This window comes from Perissodus microlepis, chromosome 17 (genome assembly GCF_051167445.1).
Source record: "Perissodus microlepis isolate ML-2025 ecotype Zambia chromosome 17, ASM5116744v1, whole genome shotgun sequence".
Classification (NCBI taxonomy): domain Eukaryota; kingdom Metazoa; phylum Chordata; class Actinopteri; order Cichliformes; family Cichlidae; genus Perissodus; species Perissodus microlepis.
The window spans coordinates 1,132,460-1,158,141 of NC_140477.1; the positions used below are offsets into that span (position 1 = coordinate 1,132,460).

At 46.5% G+C, this 25,682-nt stretch overlaps 2 protein-coding genes and 1 pseudogene across 12 annotated transcripts in view; 1 reads left to right on the forward strand and 2 right to left on the reverse strand.

The window, feature by feature from the left end:
• The first annotated feature begins 17 nt into the window (after nt 1-17).
• crb1 (crumbs cell polarity complex component 1) lies at nt 18-21,067 on the forward strand. Of its 7 annotated transcripts, none has more exons than XM_084910381.1 (14): nt 18-240; nt 6,430-6,666; nt 7,118-7,313; nt 7,444-7,583; nt 7,765-7,947; nt 9,495-10,454; nt 11,220-11,773; nt 11,906-12,071; nt 13,223-14,141; nt 14,841-14,885; nt 15,483-15,605; nt 16,134-16,260; nt 19,637-19,909; nt 20,015-20,105. In XM_084910381.1, exons 1-13 carry the CDS (start codon nt 159-161, stop codon nt 19,877-19,879), a joined length of 3,975 nt encoding a protein of 1,324 aa, XP_084766507.1. In that variant the 5' UTR covers nt 18-158; the 3' UTR covers nt 19,880-19,909; nt 20,015-20,105. The 7 variants fall into 7 exon arrangements, with proteins under 7 accessions (XP_084766507.1, XP_084766509.1, XP_084766506.1 ...); XM_084910383.1 differs by lacking the exon at nt 20,015-20,105 and adding an exon at nt 18,294-18,377 and having other exon boundaries at nt 18,521-19,729; XM_084910380.1 differs by having other exon boundaries at nt 19,637-20,108.
• On the reverse strand, nt 669-6,357 carry LOC146368962 (uncharacterized; annotated as a pseudogene). Its single transcript, XR_014797320.1, has 4 exons — nt 5,150-6,357; nt 4,383-5,032; nt 2,752-4,341; nt 669-2,184 (listed from the first exon to the last, which is right to left on the reverse strand). The product of XR_014797320.1 is annotated as an uncharacterized LOC146368962 (transcript).
• A 350-nt stretch (nt 21,068-21,417) lies between the features above and the next one.
• The window catches only part of dennd1b (DENN/MADD domain containing 1B), a 93,275-nt gene continuing 89,010 nt past the window's right edge, over nt 21,418-25,682 (reverse strand). For all 4 annotated transcript variants that reach the window (XM_084910392.1, XM_084910393.1, XM_084910390.1 and 1 more), the window contains one exon: nt 21,418-25,475. In XM_084910392.1, coding sequence (XP_084766518.1) covers nt 24,621-25,475 — 855 coding nt within the window. In that variant the 3' untranslated portion in view covers nt 21,418-24,620. The remainder of the gene's footprint in view (nt 25,476-25,682) is intronic.

The window sequence follows — 25,682 nt, forward strand, 5'->3', positions numbered from 1 at the left end:
TTCCTGGGCTATGGGAGCTCTTGGTGGTGCTCCAGCGAGAGAAGTGTGCATCAAGTGGATCTGGAGTTGACAACGGCGCTACTGCGAGGCAGAAACGGAGCAATCTGCAGTAAGAGCGCAGCGTATGGCTAGACTTGAGCACAGGATGGTTTCCTGTCATGATTATGGATTTAATTCGCTTTCGTCATGTTGCGTTCCTTTCATGCACACTGCTCATCTCCTCACTGGTTGCGACAGAGGGTAAGTGACTGCTCCTTTTCAGACAATTAGTGTCAGAGTTGAGTTTCAGTTACCTCGAGGTTTAGTTTATTGTCATGATATATTCAAGCCCCACACCAGATTTCTGCACTTGTCCAGTATGAAACCAGACACTGGTGATAAAATATTACATCCTAGTATTTATTCTTTTAGAATGCATTCTCAGAAACCAGCAAGAAAACCTGCATGATTATAATCGTACTTTTACAAGCTGTGTTGAATCTGAGTTTATTGGTGGGCTTGCATTTCAACCGGACCATGCTAAGAATTTTAATTACAAGACTGAGCGGTGACATCACTGACTACACTAATCTCTGCACATTTTCTAAGGATTGAAAAGCTAAAGATGACTAAAAGAGATCTAACAAGCATAGTGACCCATGAACGGGGTGGGGAGACTGGGGGTGGGTTTGGGGAGGGGGACAAAAGAGGATGCTATTTGTCTCTGCTCCTGTCGAAAACACCAAATAGCAGCATTCTTATCACCGCCGAAACAAACAGATGCATACACCAGCAACGTGCATCAGGAGATGTCAGGTGCCACGCATGTGCCATTTAAGGGCCTGCAGATAGGTCCACACAAAGACCCTTGGGAGGTATTTGCATATGAAAAAAGCCTTACATGCTGTGGGAGGGGATGTGCAGTTGGCTGGAGCTGTATCTCAAACAGACACAAATGGCTCTGAATACGCTGAACTCGGCCTCAGGATATAGACTGAATACAGTGAGCTGAATAAAGAGTGAAATGGGAACCACCTGTTGCCATTTCAATGCATTCCAATTATACTACCAATATAACATTTTTAATATAACTGAAATAACTGTCAGAATGATTGTTTCAGAGTCTATAACATATCAATATTTGTTGTAATATGGTATGTAATGTGGTCAGGGAATATGCTCGATCTCCATCATACCCCCCCGGTCCAAGTCTAGACATGTATAAGCTGCTCCTGCAGAGTCCTGCTGGCTGGCTGTGAAACTGATTGACCTCCGCCAATGACAGATAAATGATAGCTGATTTTAAAAAGATTGCGCCAAGTGGAGCCTAATTGCGCTCTTCTGAGCCTCAATAGTCTCTGAGCCTGATTGTGCTCTTTAAGGGTGTGTGAATATTATTGTAAAATCTCTGCTCATATCAGCAGGACTGTATTTATAGACTCCAGCCTGTGCAATAGTAATATAAACACAAAAGAAGCAGACAAGTTTGTTGCAAAAAAAAGAAAGATTGTTAGGCTTTGATAACTTTGATAACAACAGGAGTTTAGTAAGAGATAAAGAAGGCAAACACAGGAAACATAGGGAAGAACCCTGGCAGCAAACACAGCCGAAATGATTAAAAGAGAGAAGTTAACCAGTAATGTGGAACAACGTAGAGAGAGAGATAGAACAAGACAAGAACAGGGTCCAAAAGCCACCTGGTACTGCAGCAAACTCAGTTTTAGGATGAGTAAAATTTGAGTTGATTCAGCAACAGTGACCGAATTTCAGCTTCCCCACAAATTGATCTACTGAATTTCAAATGACTTCCTGCTAAGACAGTATGGGCTGTTCAAATCGTCAAGCTCACGACAGCTGTCGTGCAGACGCCGTGGGCCCTTTCTGCACACACACACACAATAAACAATTCTGTAGACTTTCTCCCAAAACAAAGGAGGTAATGAGGAGTGTAAAGCAAGTCCTTAATCTGGTCAGGTCGAGAGTTCCTAGGTCAGGGCTTAAAGGACAACACCTCCCTGGCTTCCTTTACTCAAGAGGTCAGAAGTGCAGGCACAAGGGGGGCAGGTGGTTTCTAAAATAAGAAGAAAAAAAGAAAGATACTCAAGCAAGCTCTAATGAAGAAACTGACTGAAACTTACAGGAAAAGGCAGAAAGTCTCAAACCCCAAGGCAGGACCAGGACAGTCCAATAAATGTAAAGCAGGCACTGGAACACAAAGAAGAGCACTGTGATGAACAAAGGCAACAGTCACACATATAGTGACTACTGACAAGTTACTGGATGATGTATACGCAGGTGCTAACGGTGTAATTTAACACAAACTAATAAGGCTGGAACCAAACAACGACAGAAGATTGAAAACCACAAAAACAGTTGCACTAATAAAAAAAGTACTTTCATGCTATCTAATATCAGTGTGAATGTACTGATTAGAGTCATGGCACATTCTTAAAAACTATGAAAAACGGTACATATGATGTCCCCTTATGCTCCATGGATGGATCTCATTTGTTCTGCCTGCAGTACAACAATTTTGAGATGCCTTGCCTGTAGCTATTTATGTTTGATGCTTTTTTGTATATGTAAAAGCTGCAGGCAGTAAGTCTCCAGGCAGACATGATAGAGGAATTCAGTCAGGAAGAAAAATAGCAACGCTTTAACACAGATTCTAAAGAAAGTTTCGTTTTGCAGGTCACAGTGAAACTTTTAGAGCTTGTCTGGGTGCACAAGTGACTAACAGCACAGATTTAGAATTTATGCCTGAAATCATACCGTGTGATTTTATTCCTCTTCTTCGGCTGAAGCCATTTCTTTATCTACCAGACTAAAAGGGTCTCCTCATGTTGTCCAGTCATGGAAGCTGTGACTGTATGTGACTGCTGCTGATGAGGACAGAAACAAAAACGTCTGTAAAATAAAATGTAAACGTTTTTGAGTAAGATTAATATGGATGATAAGTGTTTGAGGCATGCATAACTTGATAACAGCTGCTTATAATTGCAGTTACACAAGAAAATCAAGTGCTTACCCTCTAATTACTAGTTATATCATGTCCATGCTGACATGAGAGCTAAACCCAAAGCTGTGTCATTGTGCTGTTTAATCCTCCTCATTAAAACACACCATAACGAGTAGAGCAATAAATGGCTCAGATGTTCGGTTGGATGCTGTCACCATGGAAATAGAAGGAATGCTAAACCCAAACAGTGAAACTGGTTTCTGTGGCAGCCGGCCACAACGCCTTGAGAGGCCCTTGAATTTAAAGCCCTTGTTACAACAACTGCTAACCATTTTTTTCTTTAATCAAAGCTAAAGAGAGATAAAAGAGCTTCGTGTTAGACGTGATTGAGATAAAACAGATCAGGATCATTCAGTGGGCACTCGTGCAAACAGTTGTTTTGAAGTACTGTTGGACCCATATTCCTTCTGGAGTGCCTCGAGACTGATAAACATTTACCCAATACTTAAAATCTGGATCTTTATAGTAATGTTGTAGATATTACATGGCTGTAAGAAGACTGGATGGATGGATGGACAGATGTAAAGATAGACGGATAGATGGACAGATAGACAGATTGATGGATGGTTAGCTAGATAGGCGGATGGATAGATGGATGGACAGAGACAGATGGTGGATGAATGATAGATAGATGGATGTACAGATAGACAGATGGATGGAGGATGGATGGATAGATGGATGGATGGACGGACAGACGGATTGATGGATGATAGATAGATAGGCGGATGGATAGATGGATGGACAGATGTATAGATAGACAGACAGTCAGACGGATGGAGGATAGATGGACAGATAGACATATGGATGGAAGAATAGATGGATGGACAGAGATGGATTGACGGATGGATGGAGGATGGATGGATGGATAGAGACGGATGGTGGATGAATGATAGATAGATGGATGTACAGATAGACAGATGGAAGGAGGATGGATGGATAGATGGATGGACAGACAGATGGATGACGGATGGATGGATGAACAGACAGACGGATTGATGGATGGATGGAGGATGAATGGATGGATGGATGGACGGACAGATAGATGGATGGATGGACAGATGGAAGGAGGATGGATGGATAGATGGATGGACAGACAGATGGATGACGGATGGATGGATGAACAGACAGACGGATTGATGGATGGATGGAGGATGAATGGATGGATGGATGGACGGACAGATAGATGGATGGATGGATGGATGGACGGACGGATGGATGGACAGATGGATGGACGGATGGATGGACAGATGGACGGACGGATGGATGGATGGACAGACAGATGGATGGATGGACAGATAGATAGATGGATGGACAGATGGATGGACAGATGGATGGATGGATGGATGGACAGACAGATGGATGACGGATGGATGGATGAACAGACAGATGGATGGATGGACAGATAGATGGATGGATGGACAGATGGATGGATAGATGGATGGACAGACAGATGGATGACGGATGGATGGATGAACAGACAGACGGATTGATGGATGGATGGAGGATGAATGGATGGATGGATGGACGGACAGATAGATGGATGGATGGACAGATGGAAGGAGGATGGATGGATAGATGGATGGACAGACAGATGGATGACGGATGGATGGATGAACAGACAGACGGATTGATGGATGGATGGAGGATGAATGGATGGATGGATGGACGGACAGATAGATGGATGGATGGATGGATGGACGGACGGATGGATGGACAGATGGATGGACGGATGGACGGATGGATGGACAGATGGACGGACGGATGGATGGATGGATGGACAGACAGATGGATGGATGGACAGATAGATGGATGGACGGATGGACGGACGGACGGACGGACGGATGGACAGATAGACGGATGGACAGATGGACGGACGGATGGATGGATGGATGGATGGACGGACGGATGGATGGATGGATGGACGGATAGATGGATGGATGGACAGATAGATGGATGGATGGACAGATGGACGGACAGATGGATGGATGGATGGACGGACAGATGGATGGATGGACAGACGGATGGACAGACAGATAGATGGATGGACAGACAGACAGATGGATGGACAGACAGACAGACGGATGGACAGACGGACAGACGGATGGACAGACGGACAGACAGATAGATGGATGGACAGACAGACAGATGGATGGATGGATAGATGGATGGATGGATGGATGGATGGACGGATGGACAGATGGACGGACGGATGGACAGATGGATCTGAAACAAAGGCTACGTTCACACTGCAGGCGAAAGCGCATCAAATCCGATTTTTCTGACCCTATGCGACCCATATCCGATCATGGTGTGACAGCGTGAACGGCACAAATCCGATATTTTCAAATCCGATCTGGGTCACTTTCGTATGTGGTACTGAATCCGATACATATCCGATGTTTTAGAAAGCGACAGCTGTTTGATGGTCATGTCGCATTAAATCCGTCTTTTACGTCACTGACACAAGACAGACGCCAATTATCAGCGCCGGAGAAGACATGGTGAACGCTTCCTGGCCATCCCGTGTAGATGTTAGTGAAACTGTTGGGAAGACAACGTTGGAGAAACGTGAACATTTTATTTGTACTGTATAATCTGCAGATTCTGACAGAAATCTGCAGCTATCCTTTGAAGCACTGCTCCTCTAAAACAGCAATAAGGATCATTATTAGGTTATTTACATTATTATGTAAATAACAAAATAACTTAAAGCAAAAATTGGGAAACGTAAAGTCCGAAGTCTTTATATTAAGGGCCATCAGTCAAACAATACTGTTTGCTCTGGGTCTAAACAGAGCGCGTTGTGTGTGACGTCTTCTTTTGCGCACGCGGCCGCTTTGAGCGTTCACACTAGAGCGCCTTTGCTGTCGCATTTTATTTGTAGTGTGAACAAGCAGACAAAAAAAATCGGATTTGATCAACAAATCGGAATTGAGCATTAAGACCTGCAGTGTGAACGTAGCCATAGTGACCCCTGAATGGCTAAAATAGGAACAAAATGAGGAGTTTGGAGTGGGCTAGTCAAAGTACAGACTAAAATCTGATCATCATAAACTGGGATAACCTTAAACAGACTGTTCATGCTCAAAAACCCCTCTAATCTGTCTGAATTAAAACAAAATTCCTTCACAGGGATGTGAAAGAGTCATTGGCTCATATCACAAAGGCTTGGTTGCGATTCTTGCTGCCAAGGTGGCACAAACAGGTATTAGATTTACTTTCACTCTTACACAATGCGCCATGAAGCTGTGGATAACTTTTTAAATGAAATCTTTATTTAAAAACTGCATTTTGTATTTGCTCAGCTGTGAAACAAATATGCAAACAGAGAAAGGAGGAAAATTGTCCTACACAGCACTGCATGTATTGGGTTTTACATGTGTTAATAATAATGTTGTATTCTCATATATAAAATCACCATCTGTTCTCAGGTGCTGTTCTGGACAAGCTGCCTCAAATTGTGGACCAGTGCTCCCCAAACCCTTGCCAGAACCAGGCGATATGTCGAACCCGTGGCGATAGCTACTCTTGTTTCTGCGTGCCGGGCTTTCAGGGTTCTCACTGTCAGATTGATGTGAACGAGTGTGCTTCACAGCCCTGCAGGAACGGAGGAACCTGTGAGGACAGAGTGGGTCGATTCTCCTGTCTGTGCTCTCCTGGTTTCACAGGTCAGCATCTTTATGTAAAGCCACATCATTTCAATCCTAAAATATGTTATTGGGAACTAAAGAATCCTACACAGTTTTAGTTATTCAAGAAAACAGTGTCAAAAATGTGTTACCCCAGTTTAAATGTGTTCTGTCTATATTAAATGCCATAAATGTTAGTAGCTGTTGAATGGACCCTGAGAGCATTAATCACCTTTTTTTTTTAGGGATACATAAAGGAAACATTGCATATGTTGTTTTCCCTTCCATAGTTTGAGTGTTTTTGGGAAAACAACAAAAAGCTTTGCTATGAGATAAAAGAGCAATCCTGACATCACAGCACAGCACAGCACAGCACAGCACAGCACAGCACAGCACAGCACAGCAGTCCACATGAAAGCTTTCTTCGTTTCCACCCTCTGCCCTCAGGCTCGCCTGCCCTCTGACATCTGTACCGCTTTGATGTTCACAGGTGCTACTTGTGAGATCCAGATTGACGAATGTCAGTCACGGCCATGCCTCAACGGAGGCAGTTGCCATGACTACGTTGGTGGCTTCACTTGCACCTGTCTCACCGGTTTCCAAGGACAACGGTGTGAAATCAACACTGATGAGTGCCAAGAGCACCCTTGCCAAAACGGGGCTCTGTGTATAGACGGAGTGAATGAGTAAGTAGTGTGGTCTTTCAAAAATGAGTAGCTTCTAATGAGATCTATAAACAAAGCAAAGGAAATGTTTTAAATAACTTTATTAATATAAATTACAAACCCCGACTGTCTTGTTATGTGATTGTCTCAGTTACAGCTGTGACTGCTCTCAAACAGCCTTCACCGGCCCACACTGTGAGACACCGCTACCGCCTTGCTACTCTGAACCCTGCTTTAATAGCGCCATCTGTAAGGACAATGGAGGGAACTACACCTGTGAATGCTGGCCTGGTAAAGGAAGCTCTTCTCTTGGTCAAATAATGTGGAGAATAATAAACAAGGACACTGAGGCATTTGAACTTATTCACACCTGAAAAACAACAAGCTCTGTCCAGAACAGCCTGTCCCCGTGTTGTCTTTAACGAACATCATATGTAATGTTGATCACATTAAATATCCTTCCTCGTTCCAGGGTTTGAGGGCCGTCATTGTGAGACAGACATCAATGAGTGTGGCAGCAGCCCTTGCAGAAATGGCGGCAGCTGCATTGAGAGATCTTGGCATGCCTTGTATGGCAGTGAGCCTCTTCTGCCTGAAAGCTATGACCGCAAACAGTCTGCAGGTTACATCTGCAGGTGTCCCCCAGGAACAACAGGTAGGTCATTTTCGTTTGACAAACTGATCCGGTCATATCTCAATCAATCACGGTTTGAAAGACTTGGACTCTGACACGTACGAATGGACCTGTGTTCATAATGACCGACCTCCAAAAATCACCAAAGTTGTGCTGATTCATAAATTTTGAGCCGGCATGTTGAACTTCTCTGAGAATTCAGACGTGATCGAGCATAACATTGAAGCACTAAACGAATTATTCTGTTCATAACTGTAATGTGGCATCTGAATAAAGAGCTTGTAATCATTAACAAACCATGTTAATTGAGGGCAGTGATCTAAAAGATATACATGCCTTCGCACGGTTCCACTTTTTAAAGAGTTAATTGATCAGAAAAAGCAAGATCAGCTTGAAGAAATGAAGATGAAGAAATACGCGGTGTCTTCAGATGGATCCAGAAACAGGACCATGGACAGCGTTTATGCCCAGATTAAAATGACAGCATGAACAGCTGTCAGGTGCTGAAATGTGCTCGCTTTGGTGCCCCCTGGTGGTAGTTTAAAAACACACACAAACACACTTTGTCACACTAACTAAATCTAAAATAAATGTAGAATATTTGGTGAGTAGGTACAACTGACCGTATGTTACTTAAGCGGTAACATAACAATATAAAGTAAGTGTTGGCGTTTCTGAGGGAAACAGCAGCGGGCTTGTTTCATCAAATTAAAGTTTTCTTTCTGTTGGAAAAGCTTCAAATTCTGCTTGCGCAAGACTGCTTGATCCGGGGGCGTCGGTACGAAGTGTGAGCTGATGCCTGCTGAGACTGTGTTCTAGAAATGGACTCTGCAAGTTGCAGGGGCACTGACTCAGTAAGGTGGCCAAATAGCATTAGCTTAATCCCCGGGGATGTGGCTTTTCTGGTCTCCTGACTGGAGCTATTCAGCCCTTCATGCTTTAGAGAAGCAGACAAGGATCAGGCGTCCACCGCGGGGACCCGTAAACACACACACACCACATAACATGGTGCTGTTAGACAACTTTGAGGCTTTTCTGGGGGGAAACCTGACGGCATGATGTGGACACCTGCGCCGTGGATTTTGGGGATTTGGTTGCTTGGAACAGGTAACAGCGGTACTTGTACCAGTAGCTTTAGTATTACATAATACACATTGAGTTACACTTGTCTGTCATCTTTGCTTATTGCCTAATCAAAACAAGTAACTTGTGACTGATTGAATTTGACCGAAGCAGCAAATTTCACGTGCTGAGACCACCTACAGCATGTGCGTAGAGCTGTACGTACAAACGTAAAGAGAGGAAGCTGTGCTGTGGTGTCAGGGTGGTGTAGAGGGCAAAAAACAAAGCAGGTGTGTTGATGTTTAACAGCTGAGAGTCAGGTGGGCTCACTTGACTGCAGAAGATAGTTTACCTGGTACCATGAGTGGTAAACAGGGAGACAAGTGTAGTGGGAATAATAATCCAGAACCTCATTTATACCTGGAAACATGTCTGTTGTTATATAACAGCTGTAGTAACAGTGTTTAATTGTGTGTATGTGTTTGTGCTGTGTGCCTCTTTTACAGGCTCCCTCTGCCAGGAGGTGATAAACCAGTGCGAGCCCAATCCGTGCCAGAATGGGGGCAGATGCGAGGGTCACATTGGGGGCTACACCTGCCACTGCCTCAAGCCCAGTCGTGATGGCATCCTCTACGGAGGTGTTAACTGCGATGTGAAGTTAGTGGGTTGTGAAGGCCATGAATGCCAGAACCAAGGCTCCTGCTCTCCTTTCCTGTTGGATGGGACTCATGGATACACCTGTTCCTGCTCACCTGGGTACGCCGGGCCTCTCTGTATGACCCCTACAGCTTTTACCTTCGAGCGCAAAGGTTACTTGCTGCTGGAGAGCCCCCTAGTGGATACTGAAGTGACTTGCAACATCACTCTCAGCTTCAAGACTTTTCTGCCTAGAGCTCTGTTGTTTCACACCATCACAAGCGGTCTGCAGCTGAGCCTGGAGCTGGAGGGGGGGCAGCTGCGTCTCACGCTGAGGAGGGAGGCCTCTGCTGGGGCGGAAAGCCCGAGCCAGGTTCTCGAGCTTCCGCACAACGTCACAGATGGAAAGTGGTATTCTGTAGAGGCTGTGCTTGGAAACTGGGTGCTAAGCCTTAAACTACTAGATGATGCTGTGGGGTGTGCGAGCCAGTCGTGCCACAAAGCGGCCGCAGTCCAAAGCTGGCTGGTGGGGTTTGTTTCATCCCCTCAGAGCACTTTTATTGGAGGAATGCCTCGAGACTCGAGCGGCCTCAGCGAGTACGATGCGTTTACTCCATTCATCGGATGCATGCGGGACGTGTTTGTGGACTGGCAGCTCGTCATCCCCGAGCAGTGGCTGAGCGACTCAGCTGTCAACGTGTCCCCGGGCTGCAGCTACAGGGACCGCTGCCTGGATGTGCCGTGCCAAAACAAAGGAGAGTGCGTAAACATGTGGCAGAGCTACGAGTGCCGGTGTGCCAGGCCTTATGAGGGGCACGACTGTGAGGAGGGTAAGTTTGCAACCGTACGACACGGGGGGGATTTAACCCACTTGTTGGGCATGCAGGAAAGAACTCAGAGTCTCACTTATCAAATTCCAAAAGTGGCGCACTAAAAGCACCTTTAGCTGCTTGGGTGAGTCAGGAGACACGAGGTCGGAGATGAAGTCTGTCAAAAGTCACGCTAAGGGGGAAGATCCTCTTATGTGAAGAACTAGATTAAGGCAATCTATTTTGGGACTGACATGCAAGGAAATGCCAGACTGTAAAATAGCGAGTGCTCGGTAAACCAATGGCTGCTGCGATCGATACATCATGACCTGAACAATAAATATGTTACAGGTTTGAACAGTTTTCCCTCCATGGCTGCTTCAAAGACTGTTGAGTCTTTCAAAGAAGATTACTGATGGGCGGATTTAGACCAACATTTACTTGCACATCAACCAAACACCTACTCAAACCTGCTAACATATACACGTTTTTTAGATTAGGGTGGAAAGTGCTGACAGGCCTAAACTTCCACCCGATAGACTCATTGTTAAGAGAGCTTAGCGTTGACCAATAAGAATGTCTTTATGTGGAAAAAACCCTCAGCTGTTCAATACTGCAGATTTCAGAAGACAGATGGAGAAATCAGAACTTTTCACCTGATCCAATGATAAAAAGCACAGACTCCTTCTTTCACAGTGCTGACGAGCTGAAAAGCTCTAAAGGTCTTTTTATGTACCGACATTCATCCAGCTCACTTGTTGTTCACCCCTTTGTTGCTTTCTGCAGAACATGTGACTGCCCGCTTCGGGAACGAGGACGCTTACAGTTTTGCAGCGTTCACCGTCACTGATGACCTGGTCGACAACTTCTCCATCTCCTTCTTCCTGCGCACGCGGAGGAGCGGCGGGCTCCTCTTGGTGCTTGCCAACAGCAGCAACGCTTACCTGCACGTGTGGTTGGAAGGTGGCGAGGTCTCAGTTCAGCTCGATAAATACAAAAGCCTGAAGTCAGCGGATGCGATTGACGATGGGGAAGCCCACTTTGTGAGCGTAGAGGTGGCGGCGGATGGTCTTATCGTGCTGTATGTGGGGGCTCAGGAACAGGGGCGTGTGGAGGTGAGGCCGGTCAGTGTCCAAGCAGGTGACACGGTGTATGTGGGAGGTCTGCTGGAGGCGAAGGAGACCGCGGCGTTCGGTGGATATTTCAAAGGCTGCGTTCAGGACCTGAGGATCAGCGACAGGAGGCTGCAGTTCTTTGGGCTGGACACTACAGTGAGATCTTATCCTCTTGAGATCATGGAGAACGTAACTGTGGGGTGTTCTGGAGACAACGTCTGCAGTGTGAGTGAACACCCTGCACACAGTGTTGGTGTAGTACGTGTGGACATTACACAGATATTAAATCTATATTGTAATTCTGAAATCAAATCCGTAGCACAAACCTAAAACAAATTCCCCGTATCTCTTTGTCAGAGGAATCCATGTCTCAACGGGGGGATGTGCTACTCCAAGTGGGACGACTTCACCTGTACCTGCCCCCCCAACACATCAGGGCGGCGCTGTGAAGAGGTGAAGTGGTGCGAGCTGTCCCCATGCCCCACAGATGCAGAGTGCAGGATGCTGAACCACGGCTATGAATGTGAGTGACCTTCGAGGATTCGTCAGTTACAAAAGCAGAGCTGTTTTAAAGTCACTTGAAGTGGTGCCAAGTCAAGTCCAACTGCCTTCAAAGGCAAAGCCAAGGTCGAGAGTAATAAACAGACACCGCACTGAACGATAAGCTCTGAATGATTTCCTTTTGCATAAGTGGGATCCAGTATTCTGGGCTAAAAGTGTTTCTCTGCTACGTAAGAGCCCAGTGAATGTACGTTACCGAATCTTTGACCTTGTTTGTTTAATTAGCCTTTATGGTCTTAATTGGCTACTATGTAACCAAGTGACTCAACGCTGTTATATAGTGGGCTTAATCTGCCCACACAGTATTCCCTATGTGATCCGTAAAGTAGGATCTGTCTGATGCCAGCTTATCCTCTTTTTGGAATTAGTGATGATTTGCTGTGTGTCTCCATTATTACAGAGATACAGATATTTACTGCTTGTATTTCCAGTAAATACTGTTATCAGACAGGTAGCTGTCATACTGTAATACTGCCGACTAAAGGTGGGAGTCATCAGACACCCCACAATACGATATTCTCGCAGTTCACTTACAGTTTTTAACATTTTGTGATTTATCACCTTTTTTCAACATCAAATTATATCCACAAACTTTGTCAGTATTTGTTTTATCCAATAAGATAAACTTCACTGAGATTGTCGAGCACGCCAACACTAAGGCGGAGTCAGTCTGTCATCAGTCTGTGATTGAACGGGGTCTGGTTGGCCATTACATGCAGTCTGTTTCTCATAATGCAGCGATTAACTGTGATAAACTGGTGAAAATCACACATCAGTAGCTGTGTTTAAAGACACTCAGCAGCCTGCTGGTCTATGGAAATACAGCCAGCAGAGTCGTGTTCAAACATCTTGGAATAAAAAGTGTTTGTGATTATCTCAGGATTTTAGATTTAAGTGTATCTAATGAAAACCGTTATTTTTACATAATATTGTCACGCTGATACAGTGTAGCGCTGGATCAGTCCCCCCACCCCACACTGACAGGTTTACTATTTTGATTCAGGAAATCAGTGCTCGGTAAATGACATGCCAACTAAAACACAACAAAAACATTTATGACGAAGTGAACATTGTGCAAATATCCACGGCAGGTATTGTGTCCTCGTCTCCTAGGTTACTCCAATGCAACTTTCCTGAACGACAGCACCGTGCTGTCCTACCGGGGGAACGGTCGCATATCCCGCAACCTGACAAGCCTCTCCCTAAACCTGCGCACACGGAAGCGTAATGCAGCGATCCTACATGCCGAGGAGGGCTCCGCTTTCATCACGGTCTCCATCCAAGATGGTTTCCTCTTCGTGGAGCTTCAGAGCACCTACGAAGAGGAGGGCGTATCCACGGTCAGCCTGAGCAGCAGGAGCAGTGTCAGCGACGGCGAATGGCACAGTGTCCACTTTCTCATGGCAGCACCGTGGGCGCAAACCTCTCGGTGGACTCTGGTGCTCGATGAAGACGTAGAAGAAGCCAGCACTTCCACCAGCCGAGGAGGCAACCTGGACTTCCTCAGAGAGGGGGTGGACATCTTCTTGGGGGGACTGGCCCCCGACACCGGCTGGTCCCTCGCCGGTTGTCTGGGCACCGTGGAGCTGGGTGGGATCGCCCTTTCTTACTTTGGCTCCTCTGGCGTGAACCTCCCCCGCATGCAGGAGGAGCAGTTCGTCCAGACGTCGCCGCAAGCGCCGCTCGTCGGCTGCGGCGGGGCCTCTGTGTGTTATCCAAACCCTTGTCTGAATGGCGGGGAATGCCAGGACCTCTTCAACGCGTACAACTGCAGCTGCCCCGAGGGCTGGGCCGGGAGACACTGCGACTTCTTCTTGGACACCTGCGCTTCGAATCCCTGCGTTCACGGCAACTGCAGCGTCGCCGGGTGGAGCTACGAGTGCACCTGTGAGCTTGGCTACGCGGGCGCGAACTGCGAGGAAGAGGCTGACATGTGCAAAAACCACCTGTGCGCCCACGGGGGCACCTGTCTGCACGGGCCCGACAGGTACGCCTGCCTCTGTGCGGAGAACTACACCGGACCTCTCTGCAAGTAAGTTTAGCTGTTTGCTAAGGTAAGTCGTAAAGCAGCGAAGCAGAACAGAGTGAAATAAAACGTTAGTGGGCGGGTGTGCAAAATGCAGATGAGCAAAGAGGGAAAGAAATCCCCTTATTAATATTTCACTCTTCAAAGATGACTTTGTCTGTGAAGTGCAGTGAAAGCTGTGGTTAGAAACACAAAATGCACAAATAAATGCTACAAAATTGCACCAACAGGGGACTGCAGCACAACACAAACACAATTCTTCACAGCAAATGTCTCCACATCTCTGCCTCTGTTCAGCATTTCAACCACGCCTGCGGTGAGCGCCTCAGAAGCTGCATTTCTATTCTAGTGTCAGCCAGAAAAAGGCCCCAGTCTGCTCACTACACAAGGCTCTCTGGTTCAGCGCCAGTTTCTTTCCCCCTCTGTCATCTCGCGTTCGCCTCTGAGACCCAGCGGGGGGAACGCCTCCAAGCATTTATCCTGTAAACACACAGCCTCTTGCATTTTGCCTCCGTTTTTTTGTTTCTTGCACACCTTTGCAAGTGTCTCGCTAAGCAAGCCACACCAGTCAAGCTATCTCCCTTTACTGGGAACATCCAGGCTGCTTTAAAGTTTGTGTGTGAAAACGACTTCCTTTTGTTTGTCTCGTTTGTTTGCGCCTCTTTCTTCCTCCCCTCACCATCTTTCTCTCTGTTTCCTCTGCAGCGAACGCGTTGAAGAAATTCCGTGGTACATTGTTGTCAGAAATGTGTGAGTTGTTGTTTTTTGGTGGCTTTTTTTACTATTATTATTTTATTTTTCACGTGTTCCCAGGTGTTTGTTTCCTGTTAGATATTTGTCTCTCAAATGTCAGCTATGAAGCCTTCCCTCGCTTTTTTTTTTGTGGAACAAAATGCAAAGCAAAGGCAAATATTAGCACTTTTAAAAGTGAGCCAACCACTTTTTCAAATGAGTGACAGCTGTAGTTTAAAATGATCAAATTGTTCAAATGAGAGTGTGTTTTGTAACCGTTGAGGGATGAGCTTCAAGTTGCCGGCAGAGCTGTTGTTGCTCGAGGCAAACAGAAGGTTACAGAGGCCAAAGAGAAAGAAGTTGGCTTTTTCATTCCTGCACGTGTGATTTGACGTCCTGCTGGTGACTCGTTGCCAGAGGGCTATAATCTTATTATCCTGGTCGCTTCTTAAGTCTTTGTCTCCCCTGTGGGGAACAGCAGGAGGCTGAATAATGCACCTCCCGCTCGGCCATCTCTTCTGCTTCCGGCAAACATAAAGCCAGCGAAACAAATCTGCTGAACATCTCAATGCGAGCTACAGACTGACAAAGTTGTGCTTTAAACTTTTCCAACAGAAGGCCAAAGCTTCCTGTTTCTGTGTGCGGCGATGACACCAGAAATTACACCTGCTTCAATGGAGGCAACTGCACCGACCGCGAGCTCTCCTGCGACTGTCCACCAGGCTTCATCGGGCACCGGTAGGAAACAAGACAAATACATATTGTCACCATGTCAGATTGTGGAATTACTGCAAGTTACAGCAACTCATCTGTGAAGTGGCAAACGACGTAAAGTCACAGATCACCAAGCCAAGTCGCAGAGCGCTGAAGCTTTTGTGCGTAAAAGTCTCCAACGCTTCCAAATCTCCTCTGACATTAATATCGGCACAAAATCTGCGTGCAAGATTCCTCCGGCTCGGGCGCTTCCGGCTCGGGCGCTTCCGGCTCGGGCTTCCATGGCCGAGCAGCTCCTGTGCAGTTTCTTTGATCCGTGTAGTGTCTCACGTCATGCTTGATATTAGTGCCTCCTCCACCCAAACAGGATAAATAAATGGTGCAGATTCTCTTACCTCTTTTCCCCTAATGTAATGCTGGGAACTTTTGGGAACTATCCAATGTTACACCAGGTTTAAGAACAATAGAGCGTTAATAGAATTTGTGGACTCTATCTGCATTTCATTGAAGTGTGGCTGTGGTCTGAGTTCTTCCGTCATGCTGTGGTTTCAGGTGCGAGCAGGAGGTCGACGAGTGCAAGTCCAACCCGTGTCTGAACGGAGGCTATTGCCGCAACCTCATCAACAAGTTTGTCTGCGTGTGCGACATGAGCTACGCCGGAGACGTGTGCCAGACGGACGTAAGCGACATTTACTTTTACGTGGCTTTGCTCTTGTGGCAGAACCTCTTCCAGCTGCTCTCCTACCTGATCCTCAGGCTGGACGACGAGCCAGAGGTGGACTGGGGAGGAAACGACTGAGTCAGGGTGCTTTCAAATGGGCGATTGATTGATCGGGCTATAATCCAAAACACTCCACAGAACGGGGATTTCTCTAGTCTGTTACCACAGAACGACTTGTGCCTTAAAATTATACTATTAAATAAGCGGCACCTTATTAAATATAGTTATGTACCTGCATATATGCATATTATTAAACGTACATGTTGCAGTAGATGATAAGAAACAGTATCACAGACGAGGTGATGGTGTTTCGTCGCAGCTAAAGGTCATAACCAATCACAATCCTCTTGGCATCACCTGTCACGTTTCCCTCACCGTGTCCAGGACATAGTCCAGACCGACAGTACAGAGAAAAAACAGATGAATCTGAGGGTTATTGTTTCGTGTAGGGAAGCACTTTTCGGTGAGGTGAGGAACATTACGGATACCGGAGTTATTTATACTGTTCCTCCGTGAAGCTATCCTGTCAGTCTCGTCTGAACTGGATTCTGGGAGCTCCGTGCGGATCCATTTGTGAACTATGAAAAACAGTGTTGTAGTTACAAAGGCACCTAGAGGGGCTAGAAGACAACAAGATGTCTCGCTTTGTTCTTGATGTGCGTTCAGAGCACTGCGCCGACTGACTGACTGACTACTGTGTGCTGTTTCGTACCAAAGAAGGAGTTTTTCGTCTCTAAAACACTTTGCTGTCTGAGCCGCAGATATTTTAAGCCTAAATTCTCTCGTGGCCCCGCTCCAATGCTTCCTATCAACATTTACCGCTGCTGTGGTCACCGTTTCGTTGCATTTTGTATGTCTCTCTCTCTCACTGTAGACTTTTGTGTGTTTATTGTTTGTCTTTCAGTCTTGTGCTGACATCATGCTGCATGATCCATGTAACTTCTTGTTTGTCTGTTTCCTCCATCATAATCCATCGTTGTGTCCCGTCTGCCTGTCGTCTCTGTTTGTTCTTGTCAAATAAAAACCTTTCAGCCTTGATTGTTTTGTACTCGTCTGTCCTCTCTTTGTTTCTCTCGACTAACTTTTTCTTCACATAATCGCACATTTTGTCCGTTTCCCTTCAAAAATCCATATTAGGAGAAATTACAGCTGAAGGTCAAACTCTTCTCAGTGATTTTCTAAGTGTGTGTTTGCGTTTGAAGGAGTGGACACACTGAGGTCAGGTGGTTGCTGCCACACCAAACATAGACTCTTAATCTCATTTAACAAGATGCCGAGTGAGTTTATCCCAGAATAGCCACAAGTGCACACAAACACACAAACACAGCGCACAGCTACAGCGTTTTTACGTATCTGTGCATGAAGGACAGGCTCCCAGTTTTTCACATCTAGTCTTAAAACCGCTGTTTGGAAGTTTTACTTTCTCATTTGTCATCAGTAACAGAGGCACTGCTGCTGCACTCGAACCTCAGATTTCCCCATCCTGACATAATGCTCTGTGTTTTGACTGAATGAATGACCAATGTGTATGAAGGGAAGGCTTTAAATTATAGTTAAATGAATGTTTAATGCCGTACTTACCAGGGAAAGTCAAGTCTTTGCAGATATAGATGAATATAATGGAAAACTACCACAAAGGAAATTAAATTAGTACATCCTGGGAAATTTACATCTATTTCTGCTAAAATTATTTTTACATTTCAAACATGAGGCAAATAAGGTGAAATAACTGCATAAAATAGCTAAAATAGTCATTTACGGCTATAAAAAGGTAAATCTATGGATACACTGAAAGCTAAAAGCTATTACCAGACAGAGCAGCTGACGTAACAGTGACGGTAACAGAACACAGTAGTAGGTAAAGACCATCACCATGAGAACAACGCTTTCCTTTTATACTTGTTATAATTTCTTAACAAGAGGGTTGGAAATATAAATATAATGGGACTAAATGATAATTAGGTCATATGGATAGTTTATTGTATCTGTAGGTTGGAACATGTCAGACGGTGCTGGGATCTGGTCACACATGCGTCTGCGACTCCTCCAGCCTCAGTGTCCTGAAGATTACCAGGGTAATCCTCACATACTTCTGTGCATGCAGTGGCCTCTCCGTGTACACCTGCTCTCTTCCATCTTGTATTTTTACAAGTCTGTGTGTGTGTGTGTGTGTGTGTGTGTGTGTGCGTGCGTGTGTGTGTGTCCTCTGCAAGCGCAGGTAGTTTCGGGGGGAGGAAATGGGAGGCAGTTTTTCAGCGTCGGCACTGATGTGGCCATCCTTGGAGCGCGAGATAAGCACAGAGGAAGAAATGTGCTTTGCCAGCAAAAAAGCAGCATCTGGCGCTGAAGTGCACTTTCAGCAGAGAGCTGGTGGCATTCACACAAGTTGGGTCTTCTTCACAGAAACCTATGAGGGCAGCTTATCTGGCAGCCACACACACACACACACACACACAGCAGGCTGATAGTGCTGACAGCAGGGAAGCACTGCTGCCGCCGTCTCTGTGTGCGGAGCCGCTCTGCAGAGGCTTCAGGGTGGCCTCGACACGTACCTTAGAGACTGGTTAGTTAGACATCTCTGGGTCTGTGTGTGGCAGTCGGTGACTGATGGCGGGTCCTGGCTGCAGGCTGCTCCAGCTCGCTTGTGTCACACTCGCTCTGACAGGCGAGTGTGCTGCAGTGACAGGTAAGCACTTTCCAGGAGTCAACAAAGAACCTGTAGCGAGGGGGGAAGAAACTAATGTCTACAGCATCAAGCGTGAGCGCAGAAGTTATTTTTTGCCTCGGGATACGGATGGTTGTGTTTTTATTAGAATTATGTTTCCATGTTGATTGCTCGCTGTAAAGTTTGCTGACTTCTGAGATAATTTTTCGCAGCCCCGCGTGTCGGTTATGAAGATGCTGTCAGCAAGTGTTACCGAGTGAGACTTACAGCTGTTGTGCTGTTGTAGCAGGCGCTCAGAGAATCACAACTATCACACCAACCAGCACAGCTGATGTAGGTTTAAGGGCATCTGCTGCTCAGCTTCCCCCTGCTGGAAAGTTTAAGCACATCCTGATTCGGTGGGGTCTGACTGGTGAGCGGCTTCTGTGCGTTTGCGTGCAAGATGCTGCATTCTGCATGTGTGTGAGGCTCAAACGACCACAAGTCTGACTTTGATGACTTGCTAATATTCTTATCTAAGTCCACAGATACAACTCAGACTCTGCAGCTTTCAGTGCTGCTTTGAAGGAGCTGTGTGCGTATGTTTGCTCGAATTATTTTGGGCGCGTGTGTGTGTGCTGATGGGATCCTCGGCAAAGATTGCGCCTGTGTGTGTGTGATCCTTCACAGACGGAGCGTGCTCCACACAGCTCGCCGGTGACCGCCGTGCTGGCACCGTATCTGGTTGGCTTGGCAATCGCGGTGGCGATGCTGGGGCTGACGCTCGCGCCAGCCAAACTGCGAGAGAGGCGGCAGACGGAGGGAGGTTTGAGTCCGCGGCAACTCGAGGCTCCTGGTGGTCGCAACCCACCTGCTGAGCTGGGAAACACATCCATCAACACTTTGGCAGCACACTTGGAGCGCCTGGTGTAGCGTAAAGGAGTCAGGAGAGGAAGGGAGTGTGTGAGAAATGGAGGCGGGGGAATAAAGCATGTGTTCTCAAAAACATTGGCACGAGCCGTTTTTCTCTCTCTCTCCCTGACTCGTCCTTGTCTTTCTTCTCCTCAGCTGACCTCGGAGGGTTTGACCTCTGACCTCTTGCTGTCTATCAGTCTGGGGTCCGTCGTCCTGTTGCTGGCCATCGTCCTGACCTCTGTGGGTGCGGTAGTAGCCCTAAATCGCCGCGCCACCCACGGCACCTACAGTCCCAGCCGGCAGGAGAAGGACGGGTCGCGGGTGGAGATGTGGAGCATCACGCAGCCGCCGCCCATGGAGAGACTGATTTGAGATGCAGAATGTGGTCCAGGTAGCAATGAAAAATAAGTGGTGCAGTTTGAACAGGAAGTCTGGAGCTCGGTGGAGACGCGGAGGCTCCACGTTAAATCACTGCCGCCTGTCTTTATTTGCATATACGCAGGAAGATCTCGTGACGGCGTTTTCATTTCCAGCACCTTCATCCATCTTTGTGATGCTTTGCACCTGGTTCCACACAAGCATACCCATCTGCGTGTGTCACATCTCTGTGCCTGATCCATATATTTAGGATTGATGGAGCAGCGAACGCTGAAAGGAAAAAAAACGCGCTGGGATTTAGGGCACATGAACGCATCGTCTTCGAGCCTCATTTGGAAACAAGTCCGGATAAACCTGCTACTGTTCTGCATTTTCTGTGAATGAATGAATCAAACATACTGCTCCGCCTCTCAGTAACACATCGATCATGAAAGCACCGCGAGTGTGTATAAGGAAGGGTTGGTTATGTCTTGGATCAAGTATTTTAGAATAGGACACGATGTCTGCACACTGGGCCCCTCTGCGGTGTAGAGGCGGAAGCTATAAAAGCTTCATGGGATTCGTTTCCAACAGGACGATTATAGACTGTTTGTGCGTTTCTGATGAATCCACTTTGGTGCCAAGTTCATTTTTCAGTGGCAGCTCTTTAGTCCCAGATTCATGTTTTAGGATTAGTAGCATTATATTTGTCTAGGCAGCCATTGAAGTTGTACATACTGTAATGATTATTTTTATTACTGTGATTTTTCCATTTTCAACTTTTGAGTTCGATCAAAATGTTTATTAAACTGAGTTTGTTGTCATTCATTCGACGTCTACAAAGCAGAACGTCTCACACTTTATTGTGAAGGAGAACTATTCCGCTCATTTCCACGTCTACTTCCATCCTCGGACCTCGCAATGATTCCTGGGTTTCTTAAACTATTCTTGCTCCTCCCCCTTTAAGTGACGTTAGTTCTTCTGATTGGCTGCCCCTCGCAAACACATTTGAGAAGAGCGACATCATACAAACTAAACTCTGAGATTGTCATTTAGAGCTATAGCCTTGTTTATTGAGAACATCACCCAATGAAATGATTAAAACGGATCCACACCACAGGAAGTCCCCGTGTGGTTTGTAATCCACCATCAAATACTGATTCTGTCCACGTGAGCACAAAGCGTCAGGAGTCGGGAGATGCAGAAGCATCAAACAGTATCATTTATTTTCAGTTCACAGTGCATACATGGTGTGCAGTTGTACCAGGTTACTCATCAATAGCACATTAGACTGACCTCAGTTATTTAAGACAGTTGTTTCCTCTGCAGTGGGAACATGCAAGTGTGCACAGTATCGGGAAAATCGATAAACGCATCATCGAAGAGCTGATCGTCTTTACGATTCCCAGACAGCGGGAAATATATATTTTTTAATTGCCGACTGTAACATTCAGTGTAAAAGTCGCGACATCGTCATCTTTGTAAAGAAGAACCTGTGCATGAACCCACACTCAGTAAAAGATGCTACACAATCCACCACCTCCCACTCACTGCAAATACAGGCTTTCAGGACAATCCGAGTCCCGTTGACGGAGTCAGACACGCTCGGGGTTCTTTATTTTATTTTAGTGTAAAGCTTCTCAAATGATCTTCACAACAGCAGCTGGACACTCGAATATCCCCCCTCTCAACCCTCCGCTGTTAGATTTACAGTAGCTAGTTTTGTTTTTTACATTTTACACGAAATGTTACATTTCACTCCGACACGCGACGTAAGCGTAACATACGAGACCGGATGTTCACGTCCACCATTCTCAGTTTGATGGCGACGGAGGCGCGAAACACCGAAATGAAAGCAACAGAAAGCACAAGCAGCGCGTCCACGCGGCCACGGCCGTGTTTACTGTGTACGAGCAGGCGTCAGGACGTCCATCTGAATGTGAACGGCTACATGGGACATTTGTCAATATCTCTTCTTTCCTCCAAAAATAAAATCTAAAACATTCAAATATTAGATAGAATTTTTTTTACAAGATACAACACCGATCATATATTATCCATGTAAAATATACTCAAGCCAGCAAAAATACGTCTATTCAGCTGAAAATAACTTTTTCATTATGAAATCAGCTCCTCTGAGAATTGTTCTTTTTTTAAATACAGAATAAGCTCAGCACAAGTTTTTTATTTAAAAAAGAGCACACACAACATAAGGAATCCGCTAACAACCAAAGGAAAAGTACCTCATTTACAAAAGGATAAAGTAACCCAGAGATCTTCTCTTAAAGACGAGCGGGAAGATTCCCAGCGACCACCGCAGCAAAGAAACCCTAAAAACACTGAGTGGAACCAGCTGAGCGCAGCCGAAACTCAACGACCAACCAAAACAACGCGGGTTCGTGTCAGGTTAGTTTCTCAGGTCCGGGCGGGGCTCTCGCTCCTCGCACAGCCCAGCTTCCTACAGCGTACCTGCGTAAGGCACAGCGCACGAACCGGCTTTCTCTTTAAATGTGTTTGTTTATTCGTTCGGGGGCAGAAAGCAGTCCAATCGTGACTTTATACTAAAGTAAAATCGAATCACTCTCAGAGAAACTTTAGTATTTGGCATGTTTGCATAGTACAGAAGTATTTTCTTAATGTTTACAGAGCATACAGGGCAGCACACAAACGCTTCTGGAGTCTGTTTAGCTTTTTTCCTCCTTTTTGGATTCGCTAACCGATTCTTGGGCTTTTAGAAGCACGCCAGTGATTTTATGAGCAAATCGTTAACGCAGAGCAGCACTCAGAAAGTGGAGAAATGGCTGCTATTAAACTGCCACACCGACTGGCGTCTGGCATAAATCATAAGAACAACGAACCATAAATGTAATATTCCCGAAAAGAAGAAGAAAAAAGCGCTCTGCTTCTTTCTGGGTTTGCGGTGACGCAGTGAATGACGGGAAGCCGCGAGGGCTGGACGCGGCGTTTCTCTCCACAGGAGAGTCTGTTACAGGAATACTTCAGGCTCTGTGCACATTACATCCATGTGGCTACTCTGAGAACTATATTGCTTCATTTCAGTACAATCATCAACCGCTGCATTATAGTACAGCGTGACTCCGACCTACGCAGACACAGACCGTTATTCCCTCGTGTGAGAAAGGCGAAGAAAGATACGTCAGCAAATACTGTGAAAAGACCAAAACCCAGCCAAAGACTGAACACAGGAGTCTGATAGTGGCGAGACACACAAAGCCTGATCGTTTTGGTCTTTTCAGGGGATTTGTTGGTCGTAAAAATATAGAGCACCTCCTAGAAAGTTCACCTTTATTCACCCGCATAAAACTTCATGAAATCGGCAACAACTGGCCGTAATTTTAAGGTCAAAGTGAAGTCGTGATGGGGGAGAGAAGCCTGGAGCAGGGATACTGGCTTTGACCTTTGACTGGGGTCTCTTCAGTGTAGAGAAAACAAAGTGTCCTGAGGAGATTTGGACATCACTGTGGACGCGACTGACAGCAGCTTAAAGCACATCATGTATCATTCATTATTCTATTAAATCGACAAAGGATCTGAGCGTCGCAGTGATTCTGATTACAAAGTACCTGCTGTGGCATCTGTAGATTAAGACACCAGAGTTTAAAAAAGAAATCACATGTCCGTGTAAGGCAGACATGTCACGCAGCGTACGGCGAGTGCCAAAAGGCCCGCCTCACTTGCTTTTTTGCTAAAGACTTTAGTACCTGGTAGGAATCATCAGCTGTTAATCCACATGTGCAAATTCATCATGTGAAATGTTTGGAGCGACGCAGCGTCCCTTCTTACTCCTGACACGCTCCGGAGGCTTTTCCAAACTCCTCCGTCAGCCGCGACTTTATCGAAAATGCGTTTAGTGCATCGTTTGGGGTGAATATGTGAAAAATACTAGACGACACAAAACGTTATTAAAGATCATTAGAAAGAAATACTGAAAATCTCCATCTGCTTAAGTAACTTTTGTTTGCAGTTGTACTTTTTTAAACAAGTCATGAACTGGTGAAGCAGATTAAACGAGGATGGTAACAGTTCGGCTGTGGTTTGTGGTTTTGGATCACAGTTCATGAGACGCCGCACTTGCATCCGATTCCAGAGCAAAGAGCCGACGACGTTTAGTTTCAGAAAACTGACAAGTTGATTTGTTTTTTCCAATCGCTATAAATCAGGTTTGAGATTAAAATATGCAGACGGATCATAGAGGGAGATCTCTGCGGCGCACCACGTCCTCTTCCTGCTCTTCACTCTGTGGCTTTTTGTTTGTGTTGGCAGGTTTGGACGTATGCTCGGAGCCGAGTGTCGAGATTAAAAACAAAGGGAAAAAGAATCGTTTTGTTGCAGATAGCTGCTAATCGTAAAAGAAGAGTAAAACCTGCTGCGTTTCCCAGACTCAGGAGTCGTCTGCAGCTTTGCCCTGCACCTGGTGGTGACTGTTGTTAACTTGCGAGAGCTGCAGGCTGGTGTGGAGGACCGCGCCGAGGCAACACGTGGAGTCGATCTCCTCCAGGAGGCCTTGATCCTGCACCGCGGGGGCCCCCGAGCCTTTACCCTGACCCAAACACAGGCCGAGCCCGAGGAGCCCCTCTTTGGACATCTCCTTCTCCCAGGGGACCTGCACGGCTGAATGGCTGGTCCTCGACGGGCTCCCCATGCCCTCTTTGCTCTCCCGCCTCTGGAGGGCCTTCTGCTGGTACTGCCTCGTCGTCTCCTTGGACATGACCTTCCTCCTGAGCACGTAGGTCGAGGCAGTCTGGTTCTTGGCCTGCTGAGGCTCCGAGCCGCTTTGAGGGTCCGAGATGGTCCGCGCCCGCACCCCCGGTGCAGGAGAGCAGCTTGGGTCAGAAGCAGATGCTGAGGAACTGTAGGTTTGTGCGAGAGTGGGGGACGACCGCAGAGGTGCAACTCGATGGGACAGCGCTGGCGAGTAAGAGAAACAATCTCCCGGTTTCCACGCTGTAGGCAGCGGGTCGGGGTAGGACTCGGCGGGCGAGGAATGATGAGGATTCGGCACTGAGACGTCGGCGCTCTGGGCTGGTGGGCTAGCCGCGGGCGCCGCAGGGACTGCTGCGGATTTTTTTGACATCTTCAGGCTGCTCTTGGTGGGCTGCCTGCGTGGGGACGGTGGAAGGTGTTTCCCATGGACCACAGTGTCATCCTGACCCGTATTCCATCCGCCTTGATCGCCGCCTCCACTACAGCTGCTCTCATCTGCAGGTCTGGACTCGCTGCAGGGCGTGGGCTTGGTCTGGCAAACAAGAGGCAGGAGAGTCACCACATGTTCACCCTCGCTGTTATTCTTTATTGACTAATGCATATGATGACCTTTGACCTCAAGTCAAAATGAAGCCGTCTTTAGATACGTTGGATTTACTCAAAACTTAGCAAACAAAAAGGTGAAAGCAGACGCAGAAAGCATTTCTATTTCCTGTAAAAAGAGACTCGTCCTACTCTA

Bases quoted from the DNA above. Each gene is read 5' to 3' on its own strand.
- crb1 (XM_084910380.1), top strand. From the start codon at position 159: ATGATTATGGATTTAATTCGCTTTCGTCATGTTGCGTTCCTTTCATGC. The intron at 11,774-11,905 runs GTGAGTGAACAC...TCTCTTTGTCAG, and splicing joins CTGGAGACAACGTCTGCAGT to AGGAATCCATGTCTCAACGG. The intron at 14,886-15,482 runs GTGAGTTGTTGT...CTTTTCCAACAG, and splicing joins TACATTGTTGTCAGAAATGT to AAGGCCAAAGCTTCCTGTTT.